General features: G+C 44.6%; 1 protein-coding gene across 2 annotated transcripts in view; it reads left to right on the top strand.

Annotated features, from left to right (window-relative positions):
* REL (REL proto-oncogene, NF-kB subunit) overlaps nt 1-21126 on the top strand; it is a 275373-nt gene that overhangs the window by 219854 nt on the left and 34393 nt on the right. For both annotated transcript variants that reach the window (XM_085612360.1, XM_085612361.1), the window contains 3 exons: nt 2135-2275; nt 4909-5013; nt 7507-7719. In XM_085612360.1, coding sequence (XP_085468486.1) covers nt 2135-2275; nt 4909-5013; nt 7507-7719 — 459 coding nt within the window. The remainder of the gene's footprint in view (nt 1-2134; nt 2276-4908; nt 5014-7506; nt 7720-21126) is intronic.

Raw genomic sequence — 21126 nt, 5'->3', positions numbered from 1 at the left:
GGGATTAGGAGGGTCGGGCAGTGTTTAGGGCTCAGGCGTCGGGGTAGTTTTCAGGGCTCAAGGCGGTCGGGTTGGGTTTAGGGCTCGGGGGGTTTGGGGTAGTTTTTAAGGCTCGTGGGGGTTGGGTTAGTGTTTAGGGCTTGGGGGGTTGGTTTAGTTTTTTGAATTTGGGAGGGCTGGGTAGTTTTTAGGGCTTGGGTGTTCGGGGTACTTTTTAGGGCTTAGAGAGGTGTCAGGTTAGTTTTTAGGTCTCGAGGCGGGTCGGGGGGGGGTCGTGTTAGTTTTTAGGGCTCAGAGGGGGGCTCGGGTGTGAACTTGACCACACATATCCCTTTATCAGCAATGCCTTTACCCCAAAATAGCGTGGTAAAGGCATGCGTTGTTCAGATGCATTTGTGGTTAGGGCAGCGTTGTAGAGGCACGCATTGTTTAGTCATGCCTGCCTCTATCATACAACCTGCTTGGACAGAAGCCTCACTTCTTAGGAAAACTCTTTCCTGAAACATCCGAGTAAAGACAAGTTATGATCCGTGAGCCCACAGGAATCTCACAGCATTTGCTGAAGGTGGTGTCAATCTTGCGTGGAGTATAAAGTTCCGTGTGGTATGTGGTTGCTGCTGCTGGGACTTGTTGGAATCCTGTTTTCTTATCGCTCATGAAGTCGACAGAGACATCTTAGAACTAGAGAATATCTTGTAAGAATAGACTTGCACTTGTTTGTTTCACAAAAAGTCATCCATTGCGGTTATAAACTCCATATCACTTGTTTCTTTCTTAAGGAGTCATATATGGGAATTGCAAACTCTGTAGCACTTGTGAAGATTCATTCACAGGATTATGAAGTTTATTGCACTGTTTACTTCGTAAGGAATAAGCCATATGGATTATAAATTATTGCAAATTTCATTGAAAGTATATCAACACAGAAGTAATGTTGTATGAAACACTGGTATCAAAGAGGTTAGAAAATATGCATGCAATACTAATGAATGCATTCATGTCAAAGTTACACACTTAGCTTGAACGCCAACCAAGCACAAAAAGGTATTACCTTATATTGAAGGAAGCTCTTGTTAATAAACAGGCTAATTGTAATCCTGATGGGTATTCAGTTACTAAAGCAGGGCTTCATTGTTTTTCAGCTCCTAAGTAAGTCCGGATTTCAAATTGTAGTAGAAAGTAAAAATACATAGAGCGACAGCAGGTATATTTTAGGCAACACTTCCTGTTAAAACCTCCAAGTTCAAACAACAGTTATGCGAAGACTCTCCTTTGCTTTTTAAAGAACAGTGCTCTGGTTGTGCAGATTAAATCTGGCTTTGTAGTCAGGCATGTAACAATATCCAGTTCCTCTCTCTTGTCCCATTCCCCTTGCCCCAGGTCTAAAATGATACTAGTTGGATGTGGCTTTGGGAAAGTGTGGAAAATATTCTCTCTCCTTTCAGATCCGGATATCCAGGTTGGTGTGCCCTGACAATCTACAGGAAGTCAATACTACAAACTTTAGGACTTTGGGCATCCAAAGGATGATTAGCATCAGTATCAATGCCCAATTTAAACAACCTTTGCAAGCGCAGTAGATGAACATATGACCGGGGGCCAGATTTACGTTTTCCCGCTAGGAATGCCAGTTTTCATAAAAGACTCGTTTTTTTTTAGTTCATTGAGCTTAAGAAATTTTGTAATCATCCACTATTGGATAAGGGAGAGGTAGTTGGTCAGTGAAGATAAAGCACATGCTTTGGAAGAAGTCCAGAGGCCAAAGGAAGTTTATGGAATAATTTCCCAAGATATGTGTGGAAGGAGATAGGGTGAAAGCTATTTTCATGGATTACCCTGCAACATTGGGTGCTTGGGAAAGGAGTAATAAGTCAAAACGTCAATTTTCCTATTGTGGCAAGAATTGTTTATGGGTAGCCCCGTAAGTGCTCTGCAGAAACTGTATGAGAAAATAGGGGCATTGGTAAACCCTGCATTGTTGAAGGGAAAACACAGTGAAACTGGTTTGAATGGTGTATAAAACTGACCAAAAGAAGGTAAACATGTTTGAGACATACTCTCAACCAAAATGTATGAAAAGAGAGAGTTTAAAAAGCAAGGTATTTTTAAGAATGATTTCTCTTTTCCTCAACAGTGCCGGAAGATAAGCTGCTTATCATTGAAGATTATGACCTTAACGTGGTCAGGCTGTGTTTTCAGGTGTTCCTCCCTGACGAGCATGGCAACTGTACAATACCGCTTGCTCCTGTTGTGTCCAATCCAATTTATGACAACCGTAAGTATTTCAGACTCCAAGTGGATTTTGGACTTTCCATTCCCACAATCGAGACATCTCACACATTCGGGCCTAGTCACAAAGGCATTTTGGAATATGTAAAGTAGCACTCTTGTTTTACGCTTTTATGTACATTTACATGCCTTTGAGAATTGCCCCAGAACATCTAAAACGGGAAAAAATGGTAATAAAATAGAAATATGAATTTACAATTAGTAGAAATGAAAAGGACTGTGTGGAGCCTCCCTGCACTTTTACTAATAGGAAGTTGGATGTTTTGGGAAGGATTCACAAAGGCATGTAAGAGTATGTAAAAGAATACTGCTACTTCCCTTTTTTGAGTTGGCCTCTTTGTTTTTGGCTCGAAATGCATAGGTTTGCTTATCTGTAGTATTTGCTGATTCTGATATTTCAGTGGAGTGAGCGTTGAAGCATCAGGGGAGTGGAAGATCGTAACCATCAGAAGTAAAAGTGATCAGAAGACGATTGAGTAGAATCTGTAATCCTATTCTTTATATGGCATTGTGAATCAGTAACATTTCCTCTCAGAAGGCAATTGAAAAAAAGAATCCAGGCAAATAGGGCACATCAATCAAAGGCATGAGTTCCTAATAACTGATAACACGATTATCACCAATATGGGTTCTAATCGTATAGCAAGGAAATAACAATACATACATCTATAACTACTAGCACACTTTGTAATCATGCTTCCCTGCAGCTCTTCCCTCAGATGGACACCTACACTACCATGTACTTCAAAACCCTGTTGTGCAGATTGCACATCTGTTGCACCTGGGAAGGCTTCATTGATCTTCCTCTTGTTTAAGTTTGCTCCAGTGTTCCTCCTCGATGGACTCGAGAGAGCGCGTACCCTTGTTTCCTGTTAGCTGTATCTCCAGTGCTGTTGGGCCTGACTGAATGGCACCCATACTATGGTGTTGCTTAAGCTGTGCCTTCCTGTGGGTTGCACCTCTTTCGTTCCTAGGTGGACTTCATAGGTATACGTCGGATGTCTTGTAAGAGGCATCTTCTTCCAGGTTGGTCTTCTGTTGCTGCTCGCTGGACTCTTTCCCTCGCATGCTAATGCAAGATCCCTCGTGCAGGTGGCCAAGCTTACATACTTACAGCTTGCTCTTGCCTTCATTTGCCAATGATGTTGTCTTATCTGTAAAGGATCCCACCATGAATTTATCCCCTATTAGCAAGTTTTTAAAATGTTGTGAACTGTCAGGCTTGAGCATCAACTTGGGTTAAGCTCGTGATGTTCTGTTAACTTCTAGGACAAAGTGCGGTTACCTAGACTTTTCCTTTCAGTTCTGACCGTACCGTCAGGTACCTTGATGTTCGACGTCACCAGGACATCAGTTTAGTTCTCGTAGACACCTATGAGGTGTCTATGTGATGCACTTTCTGAACGGGTGGAGCACTGGGTTTGTCACCCTCCCTTCTCTGAAACCTAGAGGATACCACTTCTCTTAGAGATGACTTGCTAAAATGTAACTTATTACTGACAGTCATAATCTGCAAGAGGCACTCACTAAATTAAATTGACTCTCAAATATGAACGATCCTCAAGGTATGATAGTCTTGTAGAACATATTAACAGAGACCTGACGATGTCATAGGGTTACCCCCATGTGACACAGCTCCTGTTAGAAGGCTGGAACATTCTAAACATATAAGAAGCAGGAAATACAAAGAAGACTTAGACGAAGGAATGCTGATAAATCGGTTATTTGTGGAGTGGTGTTGCGAGCAGCTTTTTAAATGTCTTATTGGGGGTTATGGCAATATTTATGCTCATGTAATTTATTTAAAACCTATATGGGCCCAGTCTGTCTACTTGATGCATTTAAGGAATGTCTCAGCATGAGTTGCAGCTGGTGAAAGGTAAGAAGAAAGCAGTCTTTAAAAACACAAGCTTGGCTCTATATTATAAACAAGAAAGGCAAACCCTTAACAATGAGCGCATTCAAATACTCCAGAGCAAGCAGTAGCGAAGATGGTGTGCGGTTCTCTGGTTACATAGAAATCAATAGTATTGGGGGCAACTGTTACTCTAGGGCCATACCTGTAGCTTATTTTCACATAGAAATGAATACCCTAATTCTGGTTGTTTTTTTGGGCAGATTGAAAGACAACGTTGACCCTACAGGGATTCAAATTCATGATCTTGAAGTCACACCAGTTGTTAGCAAATCACTGAGGCATCTGACCAGTGAATGGTGGCCATGGTTGACATGAGCTCAACTACTGTTGTAAACAAAGTATAACTTAACATGCAAGGTGATTTTCCGTGCTACCTGGATGGTGAGATTCCTCATCGGAGATGCAGAGGATCCCAGTGAGGGCGTCCATCAACAGGAAAGACAGCTATCCTTGCAGATAGCACCTGTTAGTGCTTCCCAAGGTTGAGTACTAAACTGCAGTGACATTTAGGGTGAAGGTGGACCCTGACACCCCCTGACCCCAGTGCCACTGCACCTGCTGCACTAATGATTACTCCTCCCCCGCCCCTCTGCTACAGGTTCAATAATGCACCAAAATGATACAGACTTTATTCTGAGTGCTCGTAATGGCAGGAAGAGATATAGACGCACAGTCAATTAAATAATGTTCCATTTTCATAGGATCCCCCAACACCGCTGAGCTGCGGATTTGCCGTGTCAACAAGAACTGTGGGAGCGTCCGAGGACAGGAGGAAATATTTTTGCTGTGCGACAAAGTCCAGAAAGGTATGTTGGTTGTTCACCTCATTTATTCTTTAAGTGACACAAAACAAAATGCAAGATCTCAGTAATAAATGTATGATTTCTCCTTACTCTATTTCTTAATTGTTTTTTACATGGGCCCTCGACTTATCCTGACCTGCACAATACCTTTGAAAAAAATGTGACCATTTCAGTTTTAGAATAAAAGGCAAAAAGTGTGGGCGGCCTGGTGGAATATACTCATTTTTATCATTTATTTAGTCACTATACTGCATTTTACAAACAATATATGTTGCTGGAACTGCATTGTGCAATCAAATATAGCACGTACAGCAAGTGAAAAAACACTGAAGGTATATTGTATTCTGTTGAATTGGTATCTATAAACCTCTTTCCATTTCACTTGTGAAGCCTAGAGTGCCTTCTAGGTGGTTCGAAAGCAATATTTATTTAGTGCTTCATACCCCTGATGTGGCTGTGCAGCACTCTGATTTTTATCGGTTCCTTTGGCACTTTCTGGAGTGTATGGTTCTTGGTTGTTTGGCATTTATGGAAATATTGGGTGAGGTTTGTCACACATGATGCAAGCACGGTGCGTCTAATGTCAGTGTGCATAAGCAAGGGGTGCAATGGAGAGTGTGAGAATAGATGCCATCGCACATGCAGGTGCTCACAAACTTTGGCATGGACAGTATCAAATGTAGAACCTGCCTTTGATGTGCATCAGTCGGGTTTGCTAGAGGTATTAGAAACTGACTCAGTATCATCAGAAGAGCCATCCCATTGAAGGCACTGTTAAGTCATCACTGGACTGTTATATAAAGTTAACCCAGGAGTGGCAGACGACACACCCGTAGAAGGTGCTATTAAGACGCCAAATCAGTGTTTGGAATCCACTCAGGAGGCTCTGTTAAAACAACAGTTAAAGCGCAATATGGAGTCCACTCACGTGTGATAGAGGGGCTATCCTATTTGAGGCACTATAAGCCCTCACAGATGTGTTGTATTGAATCGACTCCTGAAGAGCAGCTCATCGGAGGCAATGTTGAACTACCAAGAGAGCGCAAATGGACTCCACCCAAGAAGGGCGGAGGGTCGACCCGCTAGAGGCACTGTTACACCACCTAAGGAGGAGTTTATGCACTTCATCCAGGAGACACGGTGGGCCAGATAATTGGATGCACCCAAGAGAAAGTGGGCGAGGAGGGGAGGCACAGGTTCTGCCCCAAGGCCCCAGACTAGTCCTTACCAGGCCAAACAGGAAGGACACTACAGTCAGTCTATCTTAACCTTTCCGGGCAGGCTGAACATTCTAGGCAGAAAGGTTAATAAGTATTAGGTATGCAGGAAGGAGAGGAGCGGCCAAGAAAACATGGCGCTCCTGAGTCCAAAGCTAATGTCAAGGTAGGAGCAGTGGGTCGGGCCAGAGTCACATGGTGGGCTGAGAGGACAGCTGACCTTCTATGGCTGCACATCCGTTGGGGCAAGACGCATTGGTAAATTTACATGCATTACTGGTTTAGTAAAGTAAACATGCAGAATGAAAAAGATCAACGTATTTTAGTCCCAGCCCGCATTGCACATAAATAATACTGCACTAATGCATGCATGCCTGTTTTTTAAAACATTAATAATGAATATCACAAGCAAAAGCAATTCAGGCCCAGTGTAAATGATGTAGATCAGGTGTCTCCAAGCTTTTCTATACTAAGACATACTTCTGCTCGAGAAAAAAGATCCTGAGCTACTAACATATTTTATCAGAGGACAACTATCAGCTATACATGTTTTGCAAATCCAACCATTGTGACTTTATCAGGATACCAGTTTCTGAGAATAAACATTTTTTTTTAACCAAATACCACTTCCCTTTTGGGCAAACAAATTCAATTTCCCAAATTTCTTTTCTGGAAGAAACACGAGTTTTGCCTTTAAAATATCAGTTTTCAGTTTTAGTAACCAGTCAGTCCCCAGACATCCTTTTGCCACTTTTATCGAGTAACTACATGTACAAATGATTCACATTAACAGAATCTGCTTCAAATGTACATTAAGATCACATGCCATAAATGTTTGCTATAACGTCAGGTAAACTTCTAATATGACAGTAATGCTCACTATAATATTAGAAACCCCACTGTGCCATGCGTGGACATCACAGTGTCCAGGATGCTTACCATACAGCAGTAATGGCCATTATTATTTCAGGGATGAAAAAGTAGCTATAATTTGTTAATGATGGATGAGAGTATGCACAACAAGACCAAGAATGTCTAAAATATGTCAAGGCTCACAATTTATGCAAGGGACACTACTATGCCACAAACTGATACTATTGTGCCAGAGATGAACCCCGGGATGATGGGAGCCACATCTACCTTTTGTGGTCAGACACACCAAGCATAGCCTCCAGGGAGCAACAGTGTTCAACAGGGAGACAGTCAATGGCAAAAACACAGAACCAGACGCACATTTTTGTCATTCATTCTTCATGTTTCTCTCCCCTCATTCTGTCAGATGACATCGAAGTCCGGTTTTTCACCAGCGAGTGGGAAGGCAAAGGAACGTTTTCACAAGCAGACGTGCACCGGCAAGTGGCCATCGTTTTCAAGACCCCGGCATTTTACAAGAGTATTACTGAGCCCATCACAGTGAAAATGCAGCTTCGAAGACCATCCGATCAAGAGGTCAGCGAGCCAATCGACTTCAGGTATCTGCCGGATGAAAAAGGTGAGGTTACAACAACAGTTCTGCCTTGTTAGAACTAGAATGATATCAACATTATTGCTTCTGATGTTAAATGTATTGTTACCAAGAAGATACCAAAAGTGGCTCTGAAATACTGCATCTGTGTTGTTTCAAGTCTGGCTAGGATGAGTCTTAGATTTGTTCTGCCTTATGGTGATTTTATTGGACTGGAATTCACAGGACGGAGGTATTATCTCCTTAGGGAAGGTCAAGAAAGGCATCTATATCTTCCATGCATCCAATACACTGCATCGTACCTCAAAAATCATCCTTCGTGTCTTCTTTTCAACATTTATTTAGGCCTCTGGTGCAGCTCCTGGATCTGTCTCAGGAGAACGCCCGATAACTATGTTAATGACACACAAATCCTCTTTGCCCGGAAAGAGGTTCAGACAGTGCTTAATTTGTAAAATATGAAGTGCAGGTGCTCAAATCTTTGTCGGAGGCCACGCCTACTTTTCTCTGGCTCCACCCACATCCTCAACTGGCACTGCGAAAAGTCAGATGAATTTCAGCAAGGGACCTCTACTTCCTGGGACTGCCTTTTGATAAAACAGCTGAGTGTGTGTGACAATGCACTTGCCCCAACTCCAAGTCATCATGTGACAATTTCAAATCCAAGCATGGGTGACTCAGACTTGCATACTTATGAAATCAATAAAAACGCACCATTGGGTTGTGCTATACATACAGCATGTCACCCTGGGGCCTGTTTTCATAAATGTCGTCTGTACTGAGAGAGGTGGAGCACAATGTGTTTGTGAATACGTTGTTTAAAGTGACAGTGGTCACATTGTGCCAGTAACAGCCTATCTCCACATAGATTGGAGGTAACACACAGCTTCTACCTGGACACAGTGCAATTTTTCTGACAGCCTCCAATGTTACAGCTGCAACAGATGTAGGTACGGACGCATCTGTACTCTTCAGTACCTTTCATTGTCCCGACGTGCACTGGCCTTTACCAATTTGAAATGCATATTTATCCGAACCCTTTCCCCTCACACTGAGAGGGAAGTGTTGCTTATTATGCACAAATGCACCAATAACGTGTCCCCTCGAGAACCATTTACCATAAGAGCCACCAAAACAAGTGTGCTGTGCATAAAAACCACACGTGCAGTAAGACACCAACTCCGTCTTCGTCTTAATTAGTCAAGAAGCACATGTGATAGAAACACATTTGAATAGGAGCAGGAGAAAACAAGCATTTGCAATGCAATAGGTCTCACATTTATACGAGTTTGAGCTATTGGCATTGTAAATGACAGTGCCTTTTATTTATGTTTTAAAAAAACTAAACTTAAATAAAAAGCATTGTCATTTACAATGCCAATAGCTCAAACTCGTATAAATGCGAGACCTATTGCATTGCAAATGCTTGTTTATCCAGCTGTCTATCCTTGAACTTTCTGGGGCACACACACACATGCCATTGTAATGCTATTACAGTGTCTCAGATGCCTAGATAATTTATGGCGTTTTTCTCTGCAAGTTGGGGGAGGGCATTCTTTAACATCCATGAATGTTTAGGTCTGGCTTAACATGTCATTCTTTAGAATGAATGCACGAATGAATGAAATAAAACTTATAGAGCGCTAACTAAGCCCAAGGGCATCAAGGCGCTTAGACAGTCATGTTGGGATTGCCAATGCTTGAATCTGAATTAGCTCCATATTGGTCCACTGGTCTGCTTTTATTCTCACACTTTAGAAACTCTGTCTGCACCATGGCCTTCTCAGATCCCATACTTTGTACACAAACATACAAATGCTCCTCATAATGGTAATGGTTTTTGGACAGTAACATAACACCTGCTGATGGTAGAATACAAAAAAAGTGTAGTCTTTCCGAGTCCTATCCGCGACTTCGCTTGGGAAAATCACTCAATGAGGTGGCACAATGGAACCGGGGCTTTGGGCGGGTTTTTAGAAGTAGAACCGGGTGAGGAGATGTGGCCTAACGGCCCAAGCTGCCGACTTTGGAACTCGGAATCCAGGTTCGAGTACCGGCATCATCTCAACAGTCTGTGATTCAGATCACCTAATGTGTATGTGCCTTTAAAAATTAATCTGACCTTCTGTAATATAATCTGGCGTTTATGTAAAACGCTCTCATGACCGTGGTCCAAGTTTGCCCTATATTAAAGACACACAAACTGTAAAAAAAAAAAAAAAACACCTTGGTTATAGAAATGGTCACACTTCAAGCTGAATTCAGATCTGAAAAAACTCGCACCTCTTTCTGCAACAGCGTCCGGCTAGAAGTGTGTCTGCTCCTCGGCAAAGCCGTTGATTGAGTCGCTGCCCCCTGGCCCGTGCTTCATTAGCCGTGGTCAGTGGCCCATGGGCCCAGCTGGACACCTCCATTGACTTCATCAAAGCACAGCGGCCAGCGCGTTGAGTGCATCACTGCACAATGTCATTTGTGGGGTTTCGTCATTTCCTTGGGGGCGGGGGGCAGATGGGACAAAACTCGAATGACGTGACCCTGGAATCAGAGTTAGGCCTCAGAAGGGTCCCGAGTGGTCAGAGAGGTGTCAGCCACCGCGCCTTTCGGCTTTGTCCGCTACTGGGCTCTGCAACCACCGTGCCCCCCACTCCTCGTCCCCCTCCCAACCAGACCCTCCAACCCTTTAATCTCCCACCACCACAGCCTGGTTCCTGTTGGACACTCTAGTCACCAGAGCGAGGCATTCCGGAAGATTCCAGAGGCACAGGTAAACTTATTCAAACGTTTCTATGGTTATAGATTCTTGCCCTATCATAACGAGCGTATACCATCTGTCTGTTGAAGTAGTCAAGGTCGTAAACAGAACAATGCTTGATACCCAACCGTAAGGAAACATGAGTGATACAAAAAGTATGCAAAACATTAAACGGTATTGTACGGAGCTTATTTACAAGTCCCTTGCGCCGCTGGTGCGTCACTTTTTTATGTGGGAAAAAGTTATGTACCAGGCGGCGCAAGGGGCTTGTAAATAAGATACCTAGCTATGTATATTTCATTTTAGGAGGGTGTCGTAGTAACGAAACATATGGCAAAGAAATTGTTGCAATCTCAAATGATGGGATTCCGTCTAAGTCTTTAAACTTTGAATAAGCCGTGTACCACGAAAATACGATTCAGGGGTGAAGAACTTCTTGACTTAGATCTCTCCTGAGAGCCAGCGGCTGTTTTTTATGTTCTCCACAGGCCTGGCTATTTCTTCTAAAGCACGAATTCACTTGTTGAATTGTAAAATTATATACGGACAGTTTTTCCATTTCTTGGTACAAAAAAATTAAAAATACAATAGACAGCTTACTGGAGCCATGTACGTGGGTGTATGCCGGCAGCAGTAAAGGGGAGCGAAGCGGGAGGAACTGCCGGAGAGAGGAGACCGAAGAACCCCCTTGGTGAAATGAAAAGCAGGTGGATGAGAGGGCAGCCGCGAATCGTGATGAAAGGAGACGTGAATCGTGATGAAAGGAGACGTGAATCGTGATGAATGGAGACGTGAATCGTGATGAATGGAGACGTGAATCGTGATGAAAGGGGAGAGCAGGAGAGGCAGGGGGCACGTGATGACATAAGGAGAGGAGATACGGGGAGCCTTTAATGGAAGAAAATACAGGGGAGAAGATGTGATAGAAACAAAAGCTTACAGAGAAAAGACAAGCGTTGGCCGCGCGCGAGCGGCCGGAGATGCAAAATGTGGTGGGGTAGGGGGAGAAGCGGGAGTTGTGTGTGCGCGTGCATCATCGCGATCGCTCTGAAAGCGAAAGTGATCGCGATGACGCACACGAGTTTTCAAAGTGCTGCTGGCGGCCGGCTGCGCGCGTGCACGATCGCGTGAACGCAAGCGTTAGGCCAGCCAGCAGCACTTTGAAAATCCCACATACAGAATGTCTCTTCGAGCCAGCGCAAGCGCTGGGGCTCAGTGAGACCTAAACATCAATCAAAGTGAGGGTTGACATTACATGCTTAGGGGCGTAGCTATCATAACCACTGCAGGTAGGGTCACAATGGGGCCCTGGGAGTTGACGAACCACTGAACTTCAGTTATGTCAATTGGTTACTAAAACTGGGGGTAGGAGGATAATTTTTCTTCTTGCGTTAGGGCCCATTGCCCCCTTATCCACTCCACTGTAACTAAGCATCTTCACCTCGCACCAAAGCATACGTTATGTGTTGTAAACGTGAATTCTTCTGCACTGCTGTTTCTATCCTTGAGTGCACGAACATGGCAAGGCCGCTTTATACAATGCCTGTAAAGTCACCCAGGTATTTATGCACGCTAGTACTACTGATGATCATTCCAGGCAGTGCTGGCGAGGTAAACCTGTGGCACCCTACAGAGCATGCTGAGTATGCACACACGGAACCCCACAGGAGTAGCAAAGAGATGCACAATTTAAGGGTGGGCGTTCCTAATTTGCATGGAATGACAGCCAAAAGCAGCCATAAGGACTCCACCTTTAACAACTCGTCCAATGCAGAATGTTGCCCAAATGAGAAAAGCCTCCACTGCTTGAAATTCTACATTCATGTGAAAACGTTGTCAATTGGAAAGGCAGCCCCTTTGGTTTTGCTTTGAGCGCACAACATCGAACAGACATCGAGCAGCCTTGCCAATAAACTTCTGATAACAATACTTATTGCTAAGTATAAAGAAACAATGCGTTTGTCAGATTTTAAACTTGTAGCCTGCAGATTATAAATAGTCTTTTACAATGAGTGCTGCTACTAAGATCAGGTGGCGCGCAGATGCGTTATTCATTAGCCCCCATCATACCTCCCCACCCCTACAGCCCCTCCCGCCACCAGGGCTAGGGCTGGAAGCCACTACTCATCGCGCAATATAACTGGCTTCAAATTAAATTAATGGACGACATTGCAGGTGGTTGACGGGCCTACTTCTGTTAGTTGTTTTTGCACATCGACTTCCTAATCTGCACATAAGGCACGATTACAACTTAGTTTACTTTAAAAGCACAAAAACCATGGCACGCTTGAAGAGCTCCTTTACCAGTGTATATGCCTAGGATGGGCTCATTTATTAGGTGTGGTTTGTTTGGGAAGGAATGGAGGATTCTTCAAGGGCAGGGGCAGGCCTTTAACTTCGTAACCCTATCTATTGTGATGTATAATAAATGTGTATGTGGGCCGACAGCCGGTACTAGGCCAGGACAGGCACACTGCGTCATCGAGTCTTCTGGAGCTGCCGCCGGAGCTACGGAGTTTACTATTACTACTAAATTCAAAGGCAAGGGCCGGGCAGGGCCTTTAACTTTAACACCGGCCGGCCGGCCCTATTGTGATAATAATGTGTGTACAGCGTGGGCGACCGCTATTAGGCCAAGCAGCAGGCCAGGAACAGAACAGTGCATCATCGAATGGAGCCGGAGCTACCCCGGAGCCAGACACCACGCCACCACTGACTGGGCATGTCGCATGTGGCATGATGTCTGACTGACTGCTACAGTACTTACATTTACACTCGTTGTGGTTGGCCGGGGCTGCGGGGCACTTTATTAACTGATAGGCCTGTCCTCAACGTGGTCAGAGTGGCTCTAAATCGTGGGGAGCTGGTGTGACGGAGAGTGGCAAGCGGAAATAAAACTGCGCGCAGCGTGAACACTGACCCAATCAATGCCTGACTCCCGCCCAGCACTGCTCCCGAGTCCCGCCCACCCCCGGCAACAGTCCTGAACTAAGGGCTGTGCCCGCGCGACGCCGTGACGACGTGGCCGCCATGATAACTCCATGAGTATCATTAATATGATTAATTAATGCAGCCAGCAATTGCTTTGCTCCTGACCTCCGGCTCATATTCACACTGACTGACTCAACCGAAGCACACTGTACTCAGGAGACCCAGAACAACAATCTGCGCCAACTCCGAGTCACTGAGTCAGTATTGCACCATGTCATCATATGCAGATGCGTGTAGACCCGGCCCTGAAAAGAAAGTGCCGGTGCTAAGCACCGGAAAGCACCGGCACAAATTAAGCACTGGGTTCAGAGAATCCCACTTGATGGAGAGCTTTCTGTGCATGAAAGTGCCAAGGTCGAGACTGTAGCTCTGGGAGTAACTGTACCTCAAACACCTTCCCTTTGATAGGCCCTCATGCCTTTGCAAGCCTCCCCGCCCACCTTCCCGAAGAACTTCACCAACTAAAGGCAACATCCAAAGTGTTCATGACGTGTTTACGACAGGAGCCGACACTTTCAAAGCACTAGAAACTATCATCAATGGCAAGACATTGAGGAGACTAGTAGCAGCATGATGGTACAGCTGGACGCTCCTATTTGTACTTCAAACTCGAGACTAAATGGAGGATATGCTTCAGTGCACACTTTCAGATATAGTTTGACACTACTGCTGCTCCTAAACAGCGATTCTGATGCCGAGCAGTAGGCTTCGAATACTCCACTTCCAGTACCTACATATAATATATCGCACTCCACTTCGCCTTTGCAAGTTGCGTCTACATACACAATCTGAATGTTTAAGATGCTGTGAGACGGAGGCTGACTTTTTGTGTTAACCTGGAGCTGCCCCTATACATACAGCTATTGGAGATGTGTTAGTAATATGCTTTCAGCAATAATGGGGAATCCTATACAATTAGATCCCATGGTTGCGCTTTTAGGCTGGGTGCACAAGTTCAGTAAGGACCTATTGGAAATTGGTAGCTCTAGCCCTTTTAGACAGGTTTCTAAACACAGTGGTAGAGGTGAGACCCCAACAAACAAAATGCGGTTGTTTGACTTAGTACAGTGCAAAGAAAAAATGGAAATATATGCTGACTTCCAAGCACCCTCCTCCAGACCTAGAGAGGTATAAAGCCCTCTGCATGAATATTTGTTGAGTGTGGAAATAGAGGTTAGCTAAGACCCCTCAAATACACCGGCTGAATCGCCTAGGTGACTTTACAAAGATTCTATGAGATATATAATGTCTCAAAATCATGTACATACTCGTGATGATTAAGCTTTGGGAATTAAGAGATGGCGACACCAGTATAATGTGTTGATATCTGTACTGTTATAAAGGGTATTGACACAACTGCGTGATGCGTACAATCCTTCCTGACGTTCTACGATATTGGCTATGTAATGAGCATTGCCAGGACTCAGGTGACTCTGTACCGATTTCCTGTGTGCTTTTTCTGCTTTAAACTAAATATTCAAATAACTAAAAAGAAGTGAGGAACAACAATTACATTCCCACTTTTGCTCCTGAATTCAGCACAGTGTCAGTGTGTAAACCTACAACTCCCTTGATGCAGAAAAATCCTCCCACATTTACAAACCAGCCAGAAAAATGAATAGGCCAGAGCCCTCTCCCTAGCGTTCTTCAACAAATGCAGAATTGTCCACTCCGGCTCCCAAAAAGAACTAATTGTGAAGCTTAAAATACTTCCGAATTAGGCAGTCAGAATGTGCCTTAACGTTCTTAGCAGGACCACATCAGAGCAGCCGTTAAAAGAACTCAGTTGGCGCCAAGTGGATGTCTGGATTAAATTCAAATTGTTGTGCTGCGTCCATAAAGCTTATTGGTGCATACCGGCAGAACTTGTCACCCGAGTATACACTTTCAGAGCATTTCACTCAACCGTTGCCACCTTTGTAACCAATGATCTTTCAGAGGCTCAAAACATGGTGTTAAGTCACTGGCTGTGCAAAGACACAGATGCTGGGCCCCAGGGCTTTAAGTGGGATGAGAAAACGGCGAGGGGGTGTCTTCCAAAGGGGCGTGGCCTATGTAATCATGGGCGTGTCTTGAACACCGAAGCTAAAAATCTGTGCTTAGCATGGTGTCGCCCGGCTGATATTTTGCTGCAACGCAGGGCACAAGTCGGGGGTACACACACGTACATGCCGTCCACCCACTCTTTTCACAGGGTGGACGCCGTACCCCCTGCCATGTTTTGGGCCCCACCGAAATATGCTTAACTTGTCCTGGTGTAATTTTCTGACACCAGGACACATTCAGCCGTGCCTGTAGGATGTCTGCTTTCAATTCCCAGCAGCAACGAGCAGGCAGCGAGGGAACTTTTTAGGTCTCGCCTGACCCAGCGCATGCGCTGGTCTGACGAGACTTATTGAGAGGGCTCCAAAAAGTGCTGCCAGCCTAGAGCTACAGTGCATGTGCGCAGGCGCGCGCACCGCGCTTTACCGCGATTACTTTCACTTTCGCGGCCGAACAGCTGCTTTGATGTTTGTCGCGATCGCTTTCACTTTCACTTTCGCGGCCTCAGGGCCGCTTGGCATAGCCAATAGGTCTTGCTTTTGGGACCTTATATGTATTTAGTTATGCAACTGTTGCCTGTCTAAACACTTATAAGGTCCCAAAGGCGAGACCTATTGGCTATGCCAATGCTTGTTGTCACTTCCAGCTGGGCCGAAGTTAAGAGGCCATCAGGCCTCCTTTTGTGTGAATAGCCTGACTTGTAACCTCACACTTAAATGTAATTGCCTCAGAGGGGAAACAGCTTGTTATCTCTTCACAGGTACTTAAGAGAGGCAGTTTTTGCCTTTGTTTAGTTCCTGTATATAAGAGATGCATGCACTCAGTGGCGGCTCCCCCATGGGGGCGTCGCCCCACTGCTTCCTTGCAGTGTGAGAAGGCAGAAAAATAAATGGTAGTAACTACCATTCTATGTATGTTTCTTGCACTGCAAGAAAGCAGAAGTGCCTGGTTGGGGGTGGGCGGTCCTGCTCGAGGGGGGGGGGGGGGCGGGGAGTGGCTTTCCCACTGTTGTGGGTATTGACTGTTCGGTCGGCGCCAGGCACACAACACCCGTTGGGCTCACCGGGCTTCGACCCCCCCCCCCCCCCGTCATGTGTGTCAGCCCGGCTGAGACAGCCTCGCGGGCTGGCGTCCGTCTAATTGCAGCCGGACTAGAGTACTTCACAGGTCTTTAAAAGACCATTTACTCGTTAATGAGGCTTTTGTTGTGTTTTCACCCCTTCTTACAGCCACTCTGTCTATGGCTGGAAGACATAGCCCCCCCCCGAAATCTTTTTCAGCCCCCCCCCCCCCCCCCCCCGAAATTTGGCTCTAGTTGCCCGCCTGGTCGGCGCCCACTCTCCCATTTTCTCTATAGAGAAAATGGCCCGGCTGGGGCGCTCTCCGCTGCGCCTCACCAATCACAACGCTGCCATTGCAGCATTGTGATTGCCTCAGGGGAGCAGGAGGAGGGAGGCTGCCTAAAACGCGCCAGGCAGTAGGAGCTGAGGCGGCGGCGCAGTGGTTGTGGAACTGAAGCAAGGTACATTTTTCTTTATCTTATTTAAAGATTACCCACTTCCCTCCCCCCGCGTGAAACCACCCGCCCGTTTTTCCAGCCGCGACTGCATGAATGCAAAGAAATTACCTATAACAGTGTATGTATAGTATTGTTGCTGCCTCCGTGCTATACAGAAATGCAAATTAAGAAAAAAAACGTAAATGTAAAGCTTCGACAACAATGTGCACTTGAATACTTGCGTGCTTTCTTATTTTGAAGCATACAATTTAACCATATTAATCGCGAAGGAAGACCACTCTGGACGAAACTCCCAAACGTGGCCCCTCAAACAGCCCTCTCCAGGCGGTACCTTGCCTGGCACTGCCCTCTGATACAGGCATTCTGCCCCGAACTAGTGCCGGTTCTTAAAGAACATAATTCATACCTCGCCTGCACCCCACTTACATTATTGTTGGGCCTGTTGCAGCTAATAGCGATCCTATGGGAGTCTGCGGGACGCTGAGTAGTCAGAGCCTGGCTTCAAGGTCCCATCCCAAAGGTAAGCGGCTTGGTGCGGGTTACTGTTTTTTGCAAGGATTGTAGACTTATGCTGCCTTGCAGGCCCCCGACTGCGTCTGAACATCTTCTAGCTTTACAACTAGCAACCTGAATTACTTTAATCTGAAATTGATTATGCACTGTTTCTAACTCGCAAAACCTTAATTGTACTTTTCGAGGAGCTAAACGTTCTTGTACATAACTAAATGGTGCGTTCACAAAGAGCCCGCCTGACTGCAGCCATTTATTTTAGAAACCTTAAGCACGCCTCAATAAAAGAGTCAATTCTTTAAATGCAAATCCGCACAAGAAAAGCTTCTTCACAATGGCTTGAAATGAACCAGTCACGGCATTGTTTATTAAGTTTCGCTTGATTCCTCCAGACAACCGTTTAAACAATGACTGTTGGGAAATGTCACTCAAAAGAATCGAATCAGGACTTTTATATTTCGCTAATACTGGTTAAAAGAAGAAGGCATATTTCTTCCTGAAGGGATTAATGGCCGATTTATAAGACCGCTGCAGGTGAAACAATTGGAAGTGACCAGAGCTCCCGCAATGCTTTGGGCTGGGTTTTTAAAAAGCACTGGGAGCCTGGTGACATCTGTAAAGGGCAAGGCAGCGACTCTTAGAATGCATGTGCTTCGAGCATGTTCGTGCGCAGTCTAGGCGGCTGCAGTGCAATTTATTTTTTGTCCGAAAGCAACTCACGTTCAGAGGCCTTGTGCCCAAGCGCTGAGTAAAATCCAGGAGTGGACTCGGAACAAGGCGCCCTGGTGCCCAGACGTGATTTGCAAATTGGTCGTATGAGAACATCATGTTCGCCCTTCCCACTTGCATCTCTCGAGTTTCAGGTGTGTTCGCCTTGCAGTACTTTCATGGTCCAGAAATGAAATGCTTTATAACATTTCCAAAGAGTGTTTTTAGAGTGAAGGCTGGCCTTGATTGGGTTAATTTAATTATTTGTGTAACATCACATGCATGTAAATAATAGGTGATTGGATTGGGCAATCTTTTATCGAGGCAGTTTTATTGGTGCATGTGTAATGATACTGTGAAAGATGAAAGCACTGTAGTGTACAGTAGGTTTAAAAGTAGTTCATGTGATGGTATCACTAACTTACGTCTGTCAGAGTCAGAGATCCAGGCAGATTGTCAGATGCAGGTTGAAAGTGCTTGAATGGCGCCTATAGTTGCAGATGTTGAGCATTACTTATGTCCTTCCACTGCTCACTATTAAGGCACTACCTTTTTTCTTTCGTTTTTAGCGAAGCACACCACGAGAGTGCATGTGTTTTCGCTCACCGCAGTGAAGTACGACAATTGTTTTACGCTTCGCCACTTTCAAATGTCACTAGCCGCCACTGCATGCACTGTAAGAATGTCAGGTGTGTTTGTCAGTCTCAGTATTTACACAAATAACAATTTCAATAGCACTTTTTTATTTCTTTTTTAGCACTATGCACCCATTGCAGGGTGTCATTGCTCTTTATGTAACATACACATCATATATTGACAATAAATCATGTACATGTGAAAATCAATTTACAAGACGAGTTACATGGGACTGTGAGGGTTACAAGGTGTTGGGAGTCATATGTCCTCCTTTACCTCACTGATCTTTTGGAAGGATTACAATTTATGAACTGCAGGTAACAAAAGGATCTTTGTGTTAAAAGCAGTAACCCACTTTATTAACTACATAAAATAAAAATCTCTCATTTGCATGTTAGATGATGTGCTTTGCAGGAGACACATGTACCTTCTCTACTACTTCGATTCACATGTGGGACTTTACAAAACACAGATCTCTCCAGCAAGTGCATTAACCACCAGAGTTATCTCACTATTATTACTATTCCCTGAGATTTACTGGGCACCTTCACAGCAGATACCTTAACCCAATCAAATTTTGTAAAATGTAGACATTGCAACCAATTAAGCATAACAGATCTACTACCATGCTTCTCCTTGTTGCCAATTTCTTTGTGGCGGTGTTTAAAATATTTTTTATTAGTTGAGGCCCAGATTTTGCATCTGGATTGTGCCATATTTTTGGCACAACCCAGACGCCAAATCTAATTTGTTAAATCTCATAATGCGCTTAAATGTACTCATGATAAACCTGATGAACATATGTTTGAGGTCTTAATATCTGATGTCACTTCTTGTGCTGTCACTTCCAGTGAGGTTAATTCCTGTGATGTCACGAGCAATGTCACATGTCGTGACATCATGCACTGTGATGGCATCCGTCATGATTTTACTTGCATAACGCGGTTAATCTGGTTAGTCCCCCCCCTCTTCTGATTTTTAGGACTTGTGCCCTGCTGCAAGGTACAATACAACCACTAACATACGCCTAACTTTTATGGGAAAATGCTGAAATAAATTATTTTTTATTGACATACACCTAAAAGAAGCCAGGCCTAATGGTGTTGTCAGTGGTTGTTAGTTGCATAAGTTAAACAACAATGGCGTTGTTATTTATAATATTAAAAAATCTTCAGTTCTGAAATGAGACTGTGAAATAACGATGCGAGCCTCTTTGAAGTTACATCAAAGGCTGGTGAAGGGTGGTAATCTGTTGAGTAAAAATACTGTTTTTCACTCAGGGTGAGGAGAAAAATAAAGAGCCCGATAGGCACCCGTCTCAGGAACTGCTTTTTAGGTCTCGCCTGACCCAGCGCATGTGCTGGTCTGGCGAGACTTTTAGTGAGGGCTCAAAAAATGCTACCATGGCCAGCCTAGATCTACACTGCATGTGTGCGGGCGCGCGCTTAGGAGTAGAGGCTGGCAAACCTCGCATGCTCATTAAACGCCCGCGATCACTTTCACTTTCTCCCGCGATCACTTTCGCGGCGCCCCTTTGATGTTCTCATTCAAAGAACATCAAAGAACATGTTGTTGTGTTAATGCTTTGCTACGCCCGTTTGACTTACAATGTGCTTTCTCTTTCCACAAACTCGATGTTTGTGTTCCTTTGTTTTGAGATGCTTTTAGTATTACTGTTTTGTGACTTAAAGAACATTAAGGAAATGTTACTGTGAAACTGGACAACGTTCACAGTGTTTATTTCTGATCGCAGCGGCTGCTTCATGTCCGTTGCACCATTCAGGGAGTCCTTTCGTTGGCTCTTTCATGAGGACATGATGAGGAAGCTGGACACTTTTGGCACATTCTCTTTAAAAGCACAGCATGTTGGCAACTGGTTAATCGATTAGACCTATTTAGCGCTTTAGATCTCAAAGCGCTATGGTGGGTGCAGAAGTTACAACTCATGAAATATGGGGTGCAACTCACAAGGAGGGGGCAGGTTTGAGTGCACATTGGCTGCAATCGAACTCTTAAGATGATGGGCTGTGTGTATCCATTATCAGCACTCAGTCTTCGCTAAGTGATCTTGTTTGTTTTGTTGTTGTGTTAATGCTTTGCTGTGCCCTTTTGACTTACAACGTGCTTTCTCTTTCCACAAACTCGATGTTTGTGTTCCTTTATTTTGAGATGCTTTTAGTATTACTGTCACACACACAACCACACACACAACCACACACACACACAACCACACATACAACCACACACAAACAACCACACCCAACCACACATCCAC

This window comes from Triturus cristatus, chromosome 6 (genome assembly GCF_964204655.1).
Source record: "Triturus cristatus chromosome 6, aTriCri1.1, whole genome shotgun sequence".
NCBI lineage: Eukaryota > Metazoa > Chordata > Amphibia > Caudata > Salamandridae > Triturus > Triturus cristatus.
This window is presented reverse-complemented; position numbering and strand designations above follow the sequence as displayed.